Source organism: Staurois parvus, unplaced genomic scaffold, assembly GCF_062004578.1.
Source record: "Staurois parvus isolate SC_StPar_1 unplaced genomic scaffold, SC_StPar_1.0 ptg000014l, whole genome shotgun sequence".
NCBI classification, from domain to species: Eukaryota; Metazoa; Chordata; class Amphibia; order Anura; family Ranidae; genus Staurois; species Staurois parvus.
In genome coordinates, this window is record NW_028317810.1 from 16064771 (window position 1) to 16078982 (window position 14212).

The 14212-nt window shown below is 40.8% G+C and overlaps 1 protein-coding gene across 1 annotated transcript; it reads right to left on the reverse strand.

Annotated features, from left to right (window-relative positions):
* Positions 1–1886: 1886 nt before the first annotated feature.
* Positions 1887–12682, reverse strand: MINAR2 (membrane integral NOTCH2 associated receptor 2). Its single transcript, XM_089677833.1, has 3 exons — positions 12557–12682; positions 7343–7585; positions 1887–2186 (listed from the first exon to the last, which is right to left on the reverse strand). The coding sequence occupies exons 1-3, from the start codon at positions 12680–12682 to the stop codon at positions 2007–2009; spliced, it is 549 nt and encodes a 182-aa protein (XP_089533959.1). The 3' UTR covers positions 1887–2006.
* Positions 12683–14212: the final 1530 nt, after the last annotated feature.

The following is a 14212-nucleotide window of genomic DNA, read 5'->3' on the forward strand; positions in this document are numbered from 1 at the left end:
TGTTTCTAAAAATAGATGGATGGGTGAAAGGTTAAAGTTGACATATTTATTATATGCATGTGGTTTTAAAAAGAAAAGCATTTTACTTATCCCATTCATTTTATTTCCAAGTTATATAAAGGCTGTTCTATTTACACCTGTCGGCATAGGAAAAGGTGCACTATTTCATACTATTATTTGTTTAAGGTTACTTTAAGTTTAATCATATTATACTATTTTTGCCTCAGGAGACTTCTCTTAAATTTAATTTTCTTTCCTTCCTCTGCTTAGGGCTATACGACGTGCTAGTGTAGTGTTCTGCTCTCACTGGTGGGTATAAAATATATTTAACACCGTGGTTTCACCGTGTCATTCAGATGGCTTTTACTTGCTTCTGGCTGTGACATTGTCCTGCACACTTAGGTGTAAAAGAAAAATAGCAACTTGAGCTTCCAGCTACTTGATACCTTGCATTAAACTCTGTACCTGATCCATGGCAACAGTTCACTGATAGTAGCTAACTGGTTTACACAAGTAAAAGGGAACAGAAGGCACAGTAAGCAGGTGTTCCAGAATCCTGGATTCTCAGGCATGTCTTCATTTCCCTCTATTATTCTAATAAAAGAAAAAAAAACACTAATGCAAGTGCTACTTCTTTTGTGCAGCTTTGTATTGCATCTCAGCACACTGCTATGCTATTACTGGAACTACAGAACAGATGAGTAGTGTCTGTGCTCTACATGAAAGGCATTATTAACCTTTCTACTTGTACGTTGGGTTTCTTACCTGCATAAGATGTGTATTGAGCATGTAATTTCATGGAATCATTTTTAGGTCTGTATGCACAGCCTATAGTAGAGAAAACAATCACTTTTCAGTGTAAGTATCTGTTTGTTTGAAACATGGGGCATGCCACGGGGCTCTGATCTTATTATTGCATGACCTCTGTCTGTAGTCTGAGAACTGACATTTCCTTTGAAAAACTATATACCCCACAATCTCTCAGTCTAGTTCTTTGCAGGTGAGAGCTATTACCAGAGCTTACCATGCTGAAAGAAATGTGTTTTCATCACATTTACACATTTGTGATGTAAAACAGAGAAATATCTAGGTATGCACTGGGTGCTATGTGACCTGGAAGAAGAAGTGTGGTGCGTAGGGGAATTGTTCAACAATGACATTACAAACTGAAGCCACAACATGTGAGGCCATTATTACAAGGAAAGGCAATCAAACCCAGGACATATAACTACACTGATTCCTAGTTGAAGCAAAAAAAACATTTGAAAGCGTACATTTGTAACTGTAATGTCTACCTTCATTTGGTAAAGTGCTGCGCAAACTGTTGGCACTATATAAATCCTGTATAATAATAATTTCTTATAAGAGCTCATTCACACCTTTCCATATTACACACGCGTTTGTATTGAAATCATCAACACATGAAAATGCATGCCAGTGTGCTCTGTAAAGTATGGCATCAAGTGTAAAATGTGAATTAGTGTGTACATACTGTATGCGATAAAGTGCATTGGTGTGCATTGCAGAGTATTGCAATGCATAATGCATTAATTCCCATGGAAAATGCATCCTAAAACAGTCAATTGTGAATGCAGCATGAAGGCCATGCCAGACCAGAGATCCTCTGGCCTCTGACAACTCACCAGCAGCAGGATCACAATGCAGGATATAGCAGGGCAGTGAAAAACTCACCTGCTTGCATAGTGTCCTGCTTCATAGGCCACTCGATATTATATACTGCACATAAGTTAGAAGTGGAAAAAATGACTTAATTGTGGTTTTGTTCAAAATCTTACATATAGGAGTCATATTGGCTTATTGGAATGAAAAGTTTGACACTTTGGCTGGAAACATGGCATTCCACATAATGTACAAAGCACACCCAGGCAGATGGTGACATTCTGTTTTATTATTATAAAAACAGTACCTGCTGTATGTTAAATTAATTCTGTGAAATTTTTACAGTTTTATAAAAGTATGCTAAAATATTAACCAAAGAAATACTTTTAAGTAAACAAAACAGTAACTGTTACTATGGCAATGAGAATGCAAACAGCCAGTGCCAAAAAAGACAAAAGTTTACAGAGTTTAGACTTTTTCTTCTCCTTCTCCATCTTCTTCAATAAAGAGTCATACCCAGGCGTATAAATGTCTTCCAGCCAATACTTTAACTCATTTGGATTCTCCTGCAAAAAAAAATCAAGGTTGCTATATCATATTTATGGCATTTAGAGTGGACCTAAACTTCTATAAATCTTCGGTTCTTTGCCTCTGCTTGCTACTCTTTATTAAAAAAAATAAGGATTAGACTTCCCTGAATACCTTGCAGCTCAACTGGAGCTTCTCCTCTTACTGCTGGGCAATAGTAAACTTCTGGTTGGAGCTATGATTGTGAGTGGGATCAGTGTGAGAACTGAGTCTGAGCAGCCAATCAGTGCCTCTGCTTCACGCAGAATCTGCACTTGGTTATGGCTAAACTTTAAAGGGCTAGTTCATCTTTACCAAAAAAATGGCCATGCAGAAAAAGGGGGTCTGTAGATAAAAACAAACAATGCAGCTTTGACTAAAGTTGAATAATGCCCTTGCTATAGGTGCCATTTACTTATCTCATGAAACATGACTGGAAAACTCCTAGGATGTTGCTACCTGAAATGAAAGAAAATATAGTCAGATTGTGAGTTAGTGTGAAGTTCGGGAAAATAACTGAGGTGATACAGGAGCTTGGTGTCATCATCTGGTGCCTCTTGCACATTGATAGAAAATACTATATATAAATGGGAAGAAACTAATTAGAGAGGTAAAGCTGGGGAGGGAAGGGAGAAGTAAACCAGAAAAAGTTGAATAATGCCCTTGCTATAGGTGTAAGCCATTAACATACTGTATCTCATGAAACACGACTGGAAAATTCCCAGGATGTTGCTACCTTTGAGAGATCCTGCCTCAACGTTTCTAAAAGGGCCTCTTGTCTTCACTCTATCTATTTTGCCTATACCCATATCTATCTGTGACAAGAACCTGGGAGAGATTTAAAATGCTGGCATGGATTGCAGATTTTCAGTCGTTATGCTGCTTGTTTGAAAAAACCACCCTGCAATGTGGAATTTTGAAATTACAGCTATGTAAACGCCAGCTATGTGGACAGGGTTGCCACATCCTGTGGTTTTAAGTAAGGTGGTTAAAGTAGAACTAAAGATAACTTGTTTTTAATTTTTGATAGAGTAAGTGAGCGTTATAACTCCTGTCAGTTTTTTTTTTGTCATCTGTGTCCCATTGGGAGATTTCTCTTTACTTCCTGTCCCATATCCAAAACAGGAATTTGGAGGAAATCCCTCCAAAGTGAGGGAATTCCAATGCGTCACCAGGGTCACCAGAACTAGTGTCACCATCGGAAGGTTTCCCCTCTATTACTGTTCTGGTGACAACCCACATTTTTTTAATTTATTTTACTTTCACTTATGATGATAAGGTAAGCAGGACAAATAGAGCGAGCAAATCTCCCTAATGGGGACACAGACATCAATAAAAACTGACAGGTGTTCTAATCCCTCTCCACTCTATCCAAAACTAAAAAAGACAGCGTTGCCTTCCTAAACAGCAGTGAACCCTTCAAACTCCACATTCATAATCCACCAGCTTTATTATTATAACCCCCCAAGCCCCACCCCCCCGCCCACACCCACTGGTACCATTATTATATTTTTTCCTCTAGTAGCACTGTTAATACCATTAAAACCTTCCATTGCAGCATTACATGAATGCACATTAGTGAAGGAATAGTTGGTAGGAACCACTTGAAAGTAATTTGCTTCTTCTCACCAACTGTCCTGCTCCTACTGTGCTATCCTGAAAAAACAATATTTTATTGTTGCTCAGCAATACTTAAGTTCAATCAACATTGTTACAGTATCCGTTACAGAAAATGTGCAGGTAGCAAACACAAAAGGAGGTTGTATTGAAGAAGCATGGCAACCCTCATAAGGCACAGTTACGAATGATTAAACTATTACAAGAGTAAAGGCCAAGATACCTCCTAACGACAACTGATATGGAAGAAAATATAGTCAGATTGTGAATTAGTGTGAAGTTGGGGCAGATAACTGAGGTGAGACAGAAGCTTGGTGGCATCATGTGCTTCCTCTTGCACATTGATAGAAAATACTAAATATAAATGGGGAGAAACTAATTAGAGAGGTAAAGCTGGGGAGGGAAGGGGGAAGTAAACGAGAAGAAAGAGAAGACGTTTTAAAAAATGGGGGGTCGTGTTTACCTGTTAGGAAGGTATATCAGCCTAGTGAGGATGTTAATGAAAAGACTGTGCCCCAGTTAGGGAAGGGTAGTAGCTTAGCATCATTTGAAAAATCAATCCAGGTGTACCACAGTTTCAGGATCTTTGGATAGCAGTCATGAAGGTAAGCAATGAGATCCTCCATCCTCACAATACTGTTTAGCTCTGTCACCCATTCCCTAATATTAGAGATGGTGGTCATTTTCCAGTGTCTGGGGATCAATGCACAACTAGCTAATATTAGGAAAATAATCCCTACTTTATCTCCGTGATTGACCCAGGTATAATTGATTAGAGAACTACTTCCAGGCTTTTCTGAACAGGTTCTACCTGTAATTTGGTGGAAAAAAAACATATTTCCAGAAAGGCAAGTGTAGGTGTGTACTGCCAGGACCCCTACACCTCCAGCATCTGTCAGGAATCCATGAATAGTCTTATGTAATATGGCTGGGCTTTTATATGACCTAATCAGAAGTTTGAAGTGTCTCTCTTGTGCTTGTGAAGCTATGCTTAGTTTGAAAGCGAAGAGGAAGGATTTGACTCTCAAGAGAGTGGATGTCCCAGTTCTCACAACATAGAGATGGCACATGAACAATCTGTTTCAAGTAAACATAAGGGTTCCAATGGCGTCAGGTTCCTGTGTGGTCGTCCAAATCCTGCAAGCCTAGCTTAGAAAATTCAAAGCTGGAAACAACAGCCTTTGTGAGGAAGAAATTAGGGGCTGAGTTCTGAAGGTATCATCAAGGGCTTCACAGAAGGGTACAAAACCAACTTGGTCTAAATGAATGATAAAAGGAATAAGATGTTGAAGACTATCCTCCAATATTTGCACATAAATCTTGAGGTCTACATTGATTAGGGAGAGTGAGCTTGAGCACTAAGTGGGATCTTTTTAGTGTTTGGGTGCCATGATGATATGGGCTTCCTGAGACTGGCATGGAAAGAACAGGATGCAATTATGGCATTAAATGTACAGCTTAAGATAGGAGCTAGGGATTCTTTAAACTGCAAAAGGTATTAGAAAAAATGTCAGAACTAACAGCAGTTTTATTTAAATTCTCCAAAACAAAATTCTGCTTACATTTGTGAAATTGGTTGAGTTGGTTGAGGGTGTGGCTAACTGGTGACGTCACTACGCACGCTGATGCACGTGTCCGGACCACGTGATCGCACCATCTTGAGTGCAGGCAGGCTGGTGAGACGCTGGATACAGAGCTTGTAGCTCTGAATATTAACAAATGCTGTGTATATATTTGCTCATTGTGAGTGCGGTTTTTAAAGGGGGGGGTTTTTTACAATAAATTTGCTGGATGATATTGCACTATGGCGAGTATTCTTTTCATTCACATGTGCTAATTGGACATGAGAGGATTTCCCTAAGTTGGAGCCTGTCTGGTGGAATGTTGGATATATAATAATATGCTGGTTTATCACCAGCACATGGTGAGTGTGCATTTTGATGGGGTGTTCTGTGTACTGGAAATTACATTGGTGAAGGAGGATCTCATTACTTCATTTATTGAGGATCATTGATATATGGACTTTTCTGAAAGGACTATATATGGGGACTTCCTATATATGATTTAGCACTGAATATTTTTGCAGATATATGGTGGTGGATATATTTAGTTATTTATTTATTGATTTGGTTTAGGATTGCGCTATTATTTGTGGTTATTTGGTTTATCACATTCATTATCATTTACAGTGTATTATTATTAATAATAGCAGCACCTAATGTTTTATACCCATTATCTTATTATATTGGCGCGATGATGTTGGTTTAAAAAGTGTTTTGAGTGTTATACTCATAAAAACACTTTTAGGTGACTGACCTAATTGGTAAATATACACTTAGCCCCGGTTCACATATATGCGGCCGTGTGGCCCATGTTTTGCGCGGTCACGAGAGCCCATTCATTTGAATGACTCCCGTGCCCCGTGACACGCAGAGAAGTCCCTGTACTTCTTCTGAAAACTCAGCCCGCACGAGAACCTCCGTTTCCAGTACGGTTGCATTTTCCAGTGCAGGTGGCGTGCCATTAGAACTAATGGCACCCGCCCGCGGGTCTGCATTCCTCTGTGTGGGTGGTGCACATATTTGTGTGCAGATCCGCAGAGGCACTACACACACAGATGTGAACCTAGCCTTAAGGCCCCTTTCACATGGGTGATTTGATCAGGTTTACCTGTCAACTTTCCAGATGGACCTGATTGGAAGGTCCATGCATTCCTATGGACAGGCAGGTGGAAACTTGTATTTGTTTACCTACCTTTGGGTGCAATTGGGTCTGCAAAAAAAAAGTATCTGTCCTACTCCATTTAGGTGGATCGGATGGGAGGGTATTCAGATGTAAATGGACAGCGTAGTCTGTTTACTGCCGGCCACCCATAGAGCAGAGTAGGCTCTGTCTGTGTCCACAGAAACTGAGTGGACATGAATGAGTCTGAAAATTCTTTCTTCTATTTGTTATAATTTTGACATATTGGAATTTCCCCTTTCATGATATGAGAGTTTTAAAGCTTCAGTAAAAGTAAAGTAAAAAAAATAATTGAAATGTATTAATACAAGTAATTGCTTTTTTTTCTTATTAGGTGTTGTTTGCACTGGGACATTTTAGAGCATTTTTAAAAAATCTATTGAATGCAACATTTTACTAGTATATTCAAGCACTTACAGTGGAAATGTCAAAATATCCTGAATGCTGGTACGTGTAGTTAGTAGCATTTCACAAAATGCTTCAGAAGACTTGAAATGCCCCCCATATGAAATTTGCAACATTGTACTTAACATTTACCAAACACAGAAAATGTTGGCTGTTGTTCATGAATGCCGAAGCATAATATTAGGTGCTATATGAAGGATATGGGTGATGCCCCATGATTGGCGTTGTCTCTGTTGGCTTCCTGTGCTCTTGCATCTGGTGTGAATGTTTCAAAATATGAACTGTCTATATCTTAGGAAAAGATCATAGTAATCTACTATATTATTATTTATATGACTATTGACCATAATGTATTGAAATATAACATACATTGTACTAACTTACACCATACCTTCAAGTGCGGAGATAGTTTTGGGTTTGGGGACTGTCGGTCATAGTCCTGGATGGTCCAAGATGGCTTTTTTTTAGTAGTAATAATTTTCTCCTGGTTTGCAACATCCATATATAGGGGATTGCTTTTAATTGTGGATTTCAGAATTTCTGGAGTAAAATGTTCACACAGGGTTTTATCAACTGCTATATGGCTTTCCAACTTTGATGACTGCTTCGCTTCATTGACATTGCTGTTATCATTCTGTGTTGAAAATAGAAAAAAAATATAAGATTCGCTATTTCTGCATATGTTGCATTTCATATAAAAACATAGCATAGAACTGATTGTTTAATTAAATGTCAGTTGCATTGATATTACCTAAAGCTTACTTTTTATAACCTTTTCCTGCATTGCACAAAGTCCTATTGTTTGCCACTGTGATGTAGTAGGGTACACCAAGGACTTCAGTCTGCTGGAGCCCAAAGAAGGGATACAGCAAAGTTCTCTGTTTCATTGTTGCCAGACACAGGGCACGCTGGATTATGTGACCAAAATGGATTGGTGGTAAAGAGGAACAATAGGAATGGCGAATGCTGAAAATTCTCTTCCTTGGTGTGCATAGTGGCACAGCCCGGGACAACTTCTGGATGGATATCAAATGCATCTCATATAGATACAGTGCTCTCAGACCCCATGACAAGCATTTAGAGTAAACTGGATGAATAAAGATGGCAGCTTCCGCCCGCACCTGAAATGACATCACACGCTTCCGCCCTATGTGTTGCATCATGGATCATGTGACTTCTTCAGGGATCATTTGTCCATTGGACAATTGTTCATTGTAGGAATTTTTTTGGGGGGTTTTTTGTTTCTATTTATTTATATACCCATTGGTTTGGACACTCAGGAGGGTGTTTATTTATTTGAAGTTTGTTTTTGGATCACTAGGGGGCAGCACAGCACTACTTTGGGATATTTACCCCAGCATATCTACATTCCTATCTCTATAAATTTTGAGAGCCTCCACAGTTTGAGCACATATATAATAATGGACAGATTAAGGGTAGGTATTCTTGTAGGGAGCCCACCCCTCCTTAAAAGTATAGGAACGCACTGGACACCCAGGAATATCACAATGGCAGTAAAGGTCTGCAGTGCCTCCTCTCGCCAACTCACCAACAGTACAAACAAATGGCAACCACCCCAATCTATAACTGGCCTTTGCAGCAAGGAGCACATAGAAGGGTGACGCATGTCAAAAAAACAACAAACAAAAATTCCAAGCTCACTTATCAGCCAGTGTGCAAGAAACTAAAATACCCTATAAGTTCATGTTAAAACAAGGTGTTTCGTTTGCACACATTTGCAAGTATATGTGTAAGCTGCAGAGGCCCCTTCAGGGCACTCCAGTATATCTGCAGTCCTAATTCTATACATTTTGCAAGCCTACAAAATTGGAGCCAATACAGTATATAATAACATCATCTGTAGTGAGAATTTTACAGACCAGTGGAAGGAAGAATTTCCTTGACTGCAGAGTTGGATTAATGAATCACGACTCCAGAGACAACCGGGTAGCAGGTAAATCAATTAATTCAAAGACTGCACCTTATTGTTCCACAAAGTAAAGTTGCAACATTCTGGATTGGAATTGGGCAACTGTGAATGCCTGGAAGGAGATCACCATCAATCCTAGAACTCTCATGCAAATGTGAAAAGTTCAATAGCTACTGGACTGCAGTGGCCATACATGGGAGCAGTGAGTCAAGTGTCTGTCTTGAGCAAACAAACATCTGGGCTAATTAATTTTTAGGAGAAGACCTAGATACTCCAAGTGATGATTAAGTTTCAGTACTGACTTCAAAAAGTTCAGGATCCTACTGAATCTTTCTACAGTTTGAACAGTTTTTGGACATTGACTAGGTATCCAAATATTCCATGATGGGAACACCCTGTGAACATAACAGAGCAGAGGGGCTAGCACCTTGGTGAATACTCGAGGTACAGTGGACAGAAAAAGGGAAAGACTACAAACTAGTAGTGTTGTGTTTCCCACAGAAAAATGCTGGTATCACTGACACACTGGAAAAACTGGGACATCAAAGTAAGCATCTTTGATGTCCACAGTGACCAGAAAATCTCCTGCATAGAAGAAACAATGATCGAATAGGTGGATCCCATGCAGAATTTTTGCATAAAGAAATTGACTGCTGTCAGATCCAGAATGGGATGTATGCCCGATTTTGCTTTGGGGATTATGTAGATTAGAGTTAAAATCCCCAAATCTTTCCTTTTCTGGAACAATGGAAATTATTCTTCTGAGAGAGCAGCTATGCCAGAGCAGCAAGATGTTTTGTTAGTCATTGCAGACATGTGGCATGTTTGACAACCCCTCCCACACACACACACACTTTTGAGAAGGCTTGAAAATTTTGGGTGTCAAAGGTTTGGTATGGAATCGAACTACCGACCTACACTTAGAGGTCTGGGTGTACACAAGTGTGTCCATATGTTGAGCATATAATGACCTATTGATGAGGTCATAAAATGAGGTGAGCAGGTTTTTCACCTAATGATGGTGGCACGGTTGGCACTGATGGAGAGAGAATATTTATTTTATACACATTATGCAGTGGTGTTATAAGACACTTTTTCATGGGACTTTAATTATTGTTTTTTATTGATTTTTAGATATTAGTTTGCTGCACTACACTTTATTGTTATTCATAAGCAGTAAGTACTTTGTTGTTCTGCAGAACAACATTTTAGCCAGAGACCTGTGCATATTCACAGAAAGGAGACTCAGACAGGATATGAGGTGAACAAAATCCCATAAACACAGTGGAAGATTTAAGGGTGTCCAGACTGGTAAAACAATGTAATACACAGATATGTGTCAATAATAACCAAAATGTATTTTTAAACCTAGATGTTATGGCAGCAGGCTTAACCTCCTCAGGTACGAATTGATCTAAAAAGGATAGATTACACTCTTGCTTATGTTTAGCTAAGAAGATGTAGATGTACTCATGCAGCCCCTGCAAGGCAGCCATCAAAGTAATGATTTTATGTATAAAATCCAACATTGCCACAGAAAAATTCTCCCTGAGAGTGGAGGGAGCTTGCCTGATAGAGGTAGGGGTGACTTTGAGAAGCTTGTGGACTCAAGCAGGGGACAGTGGTCCAGGCTGTCGGTGTTAAGTTCTTGAGAAAGGACAGTGCAAGACTCCTTGGAGATGTTAGTGGATTGTAAACTGGAAAGGCCCACAGGACTGCATCCCTTGCATATGATCCACCATACTGCTAGTATGTTTGTAAAAGTGTGAAATTCTCAGCTGTCCAGCAGTGATCACCGCTGGTAATCGCTGGCCATGAGAACAGCCATGAATACCTGCATCCAATCACACCCAGGGGCAAACTGACCATTTGGAAACTCGGGCACTGCCCGATGGCCCGAGGTCAGTAGGGGGCCCTATGAGATGCCCCTGGTACCTTTTTCATAGGCTTTTTTGAGTTTGGGCAAGGACACAGGGGCCCCATGATCCCCTATTGCCCGGGGGCCCCTTGAGTTGTCAGTCCCCCCCTGCTCACACCTGTCAAACACTGATTCCTGCTGATGCCATTTACACTGTGGCAAAACACCTGTGTGAATGTAGCCATATTCCATATTTGGGCAATTAAATTTACCCAAGAGACCCTGTCCATGTGTTTACTTTTAGTGGTGAAGTTCAAGAGATGTCGATTGGTGCAAGGAGTTGTCAGGATAAATCACGCCCATCGGCCAGCAGTGTGGGACTTTTTTGTTTTTATTTTTTAATAAAATTCTCATTAAAAAGCTGTGTGTCTTTACACTTTTTATGAATAAGTGGGGGTACTCATTCACGTGATGTGCTTGTATCTAAAGGCCACTTTATTATTAAAGGGGTCTTCCAGATTCCAATAAGCCCCCCACCCACAGCCTTCCACAACTCCTGGGCCAGGATTTTGGGGAAAAGGCTCTTTTCCTCATCAACATAGGGACAAGATGCTTTGCCAGCCCCCCCCCTTCCCCTTAGAAGCACCTTCCATTATGTTAAGGGCTTTGTTTTTTGCATGAGGTCCCCCCGTGAATCATACCTTCTTTATTTATTTAGTACAGGTACTTACATAGCGCCATCAATTTACGCAGCACTTTACATATATAATGTACATTCAAATCAGTCCCTAACCCTCGAGGAACATACAATCTAAGGTCCCTAACTCACATTCATACATATCCATACTAGGGCCAATTTAGACAGGATCCAATGAACATACCAGCATGTCTTTCAAAGACAAGGGTATGGTATATATTTTTGGGGGCACAAACAATAGCATGGAGGTTCCCCATTAAGAAAGGGAATCTCCGTCTGTTTGTTTACAAACAGAAGTAAAATGGTCAAAAGGAGTCATTTGCAAGCAATTTAAAAAAAGTTTTTTTTTTCTTTGTAAAGATCACTCTTGTTGTAGTAGGTAATAAACGTCATATACAGTAGATGTACCACTGCACAGGCAGGTTAAGGGCATCCCACAGGCATTTTGTTTAAAGGAATTTTGGATTTTAAATGTTGATCTCCAGGGCAGCACCCAGCCCCCTTGCCATTTGTTTGACAATTCCTTGCCTATTAGCCTAAAAAATGGCCATGACTGTTTTTTTTAACCAATCAGCTCCTATTGACTTCATATATGCGTAAATTGATGGCGCTATATAAGTACCTGAAATAAATAATAAATAAATAGGGTTCATTTTCAGCACCCGCACCTTAGTAGTGTTTGCTAAACCTGCCTTGAGCCAAATCCAGGTAAGTTTGGCTCATTGCTACTCCTCACTGACTCCACCATCTTAATCTATCTATCTATCTATCTATCTATCTATCTATCTATTGCTAAAGAAGTGAGCAGTACAGCAGCGCAAATGTTGGTGAATGCAAGTGCTGACAGCCATAGCTTTGCTCATTAGAAATCCAGACATATGAGGGGTGCAGCACTCAGGCCTGATAAAGAACTATTTAGCCTAAACTGTAGCCACTTCTATTTGGATTAACTGCTTTAATTATTTGGCTATTGATTTCTGTAACCCTTGTTCAAATGGAGATATACAAACATGCATATTAAAAACATATAAAAAAACCCAACATATTAAAAACAGGACTGTCAAGCAAATACTTTCTAATGAGCAGGGCATGGGGGTTTCATTCAGCTAGGAATACTCACCTGTAGGTAAAATTTGTTGTGCCATTGTTGTGAGTGCAAAGCTGCAGAGTTGGCTAATAAAGTCTTTACATCTAGACGCAGAAATTTGTCAGGATGATTGTTATTCGGCAACACAGAAAGATCCATGCTTTCAGCTCAATGTTGTAAGGAAGACTGGTAAACCGTCACACAGTTCACAGAATCCTGTGTGAATTATTCATTAGGGACACAATGATCTCACAGGTGAATGTAGCTGTTACCCATTACTTCTGAACCCATTCAGTCTATTCTGACATGCAAAACACATTAATATAAGAAGCTATTTTTTTAATTCATTTGGAGTAAATATGTAATCAACCCTTATGGGTCTATTCATAAACAAATTAGCTTTTTGAATGTCTCATCTTTTGTGCAAATGTTATAAGAAATACCCATAATGTTTGTTATATGTGTGTAATACCTCCTTTGTTGCTGTTTGCCAGGCAATGTGACTTTCTCTAACATTCAATCCTAAGAGAAAAATAGCCATAAGAACATTTGATCGTGAGAGATAATATTCACTAATGTAGAAAATATCCTAACACTATAGGCCAGTGATGGCGAACCCGTGGCACGCGTGCCACAGCCGGCACGCCGAGCCTTATCTGTGGGCACGCCAGGAGAATACCGTATTTTTCGCTCCATAAGACGCACTTTTTTTCCCCCAAAAAAGGGGGGAAAATGTCAGTGCGTCTTATGGAGCGAATATAGAGTGGCCGGTCCGGTATTTCCACCGCCGCCGTGTCAGAATACCAGGCCGGCCGCTCAGCTCTGCAGTGGGACCGTACCTGTCCCTCTATCCAGCGGCGCGCTGTCTTCCCGGCTTCTGTAGTGTGCGTGACAGCCGGGTCCCAAGTGCGCATGCGCAAGAAGCAGTGCTCTTTGTGAATGGTAAGGCGGTACCTGGGACACATGACAGATCCCAGAAGCCGCCGGACCAATCACAAAGCGCAGCGCTTCTTGCGCATGCGCACTGGGCATCCGGCTGTCCGACGAGCGCCCACACTACAGAAGCCGGGAAGACAGCGCGCGGCTGGATAAAGGAACAGGTAAGATAAAAAAAAAAACTGCGGAAGTAAGAGCGGGTACCTGTCAAATTCAGGTACCCGCTCCCCCTCCCTCCCCAAAGGTCAGCAGTCATCTGTACTGTCCGCAGTCTCTGGTCATCCCTGTGCTTTCCGCAGTCTCTGGTCATCTCCTGTACTGTCCGCAGTCTCTGGTCATCCCTGTACTGTCCGCAGTCTCTGGTCATCCCTGTACTGTGTCCGCAGTCTCTGGTCATCCCTGTACTGTGTCCGCAGTCTCTGGTCATCTCCTGTACTGTGTCTGCAGTCTCTGGTCATCTCCTGTACTGTGTCCGCAGTCTCTGGTCATCTCCTGTACTGTGTCCGCAGTCTCTGGTCATCCCTGTACTGTGTCCGCAGTCTCTGGTCATCCCTGTACTGTGTCCGCGGTCTCTGGTCATCCCTGTACTGTGTCTGCAGTCTCTGGTCATCCCTGTACTGTGTCTGCAGTCTCTGGTCATCCCTGTACTGTGTCTGCAGTCTCTGGTCATCCCCTGTACTATGTCTGCAGTCTCTGGTCATCCCTGTACTGTGTCTGCAGTCTCTGGTCATCCCTGTACCATGTCCGCAGTCT

What these genes read in the sequence shown, in the direction of transcription:
- MINAR2 (XM_089677833.1), bottom strand. Translation starts at nt 12,682, where the DNA reads ATGGATCTTTCTGTGTTGCCGAATAACAATCATCCTGACAAATTTCTG. An exon ending in ACAACAAATTTTACCTACAG is followed by an intron (nt 7,586 to 12,556) that starts GTGAGTATTCCT and finishes TTTTCAACACAG; the next exon opens with AATGATAACAGCAATGTCAA. An exon ending in AACTATCTCCGCACTTGAAG is followed by an intron (nt 2,187 to 7,342) that starts GTATGGTGTAAG and finishes TTTTTTTTGCAG; the next exon opens with GAGAATCCAAATGAGTTAAA.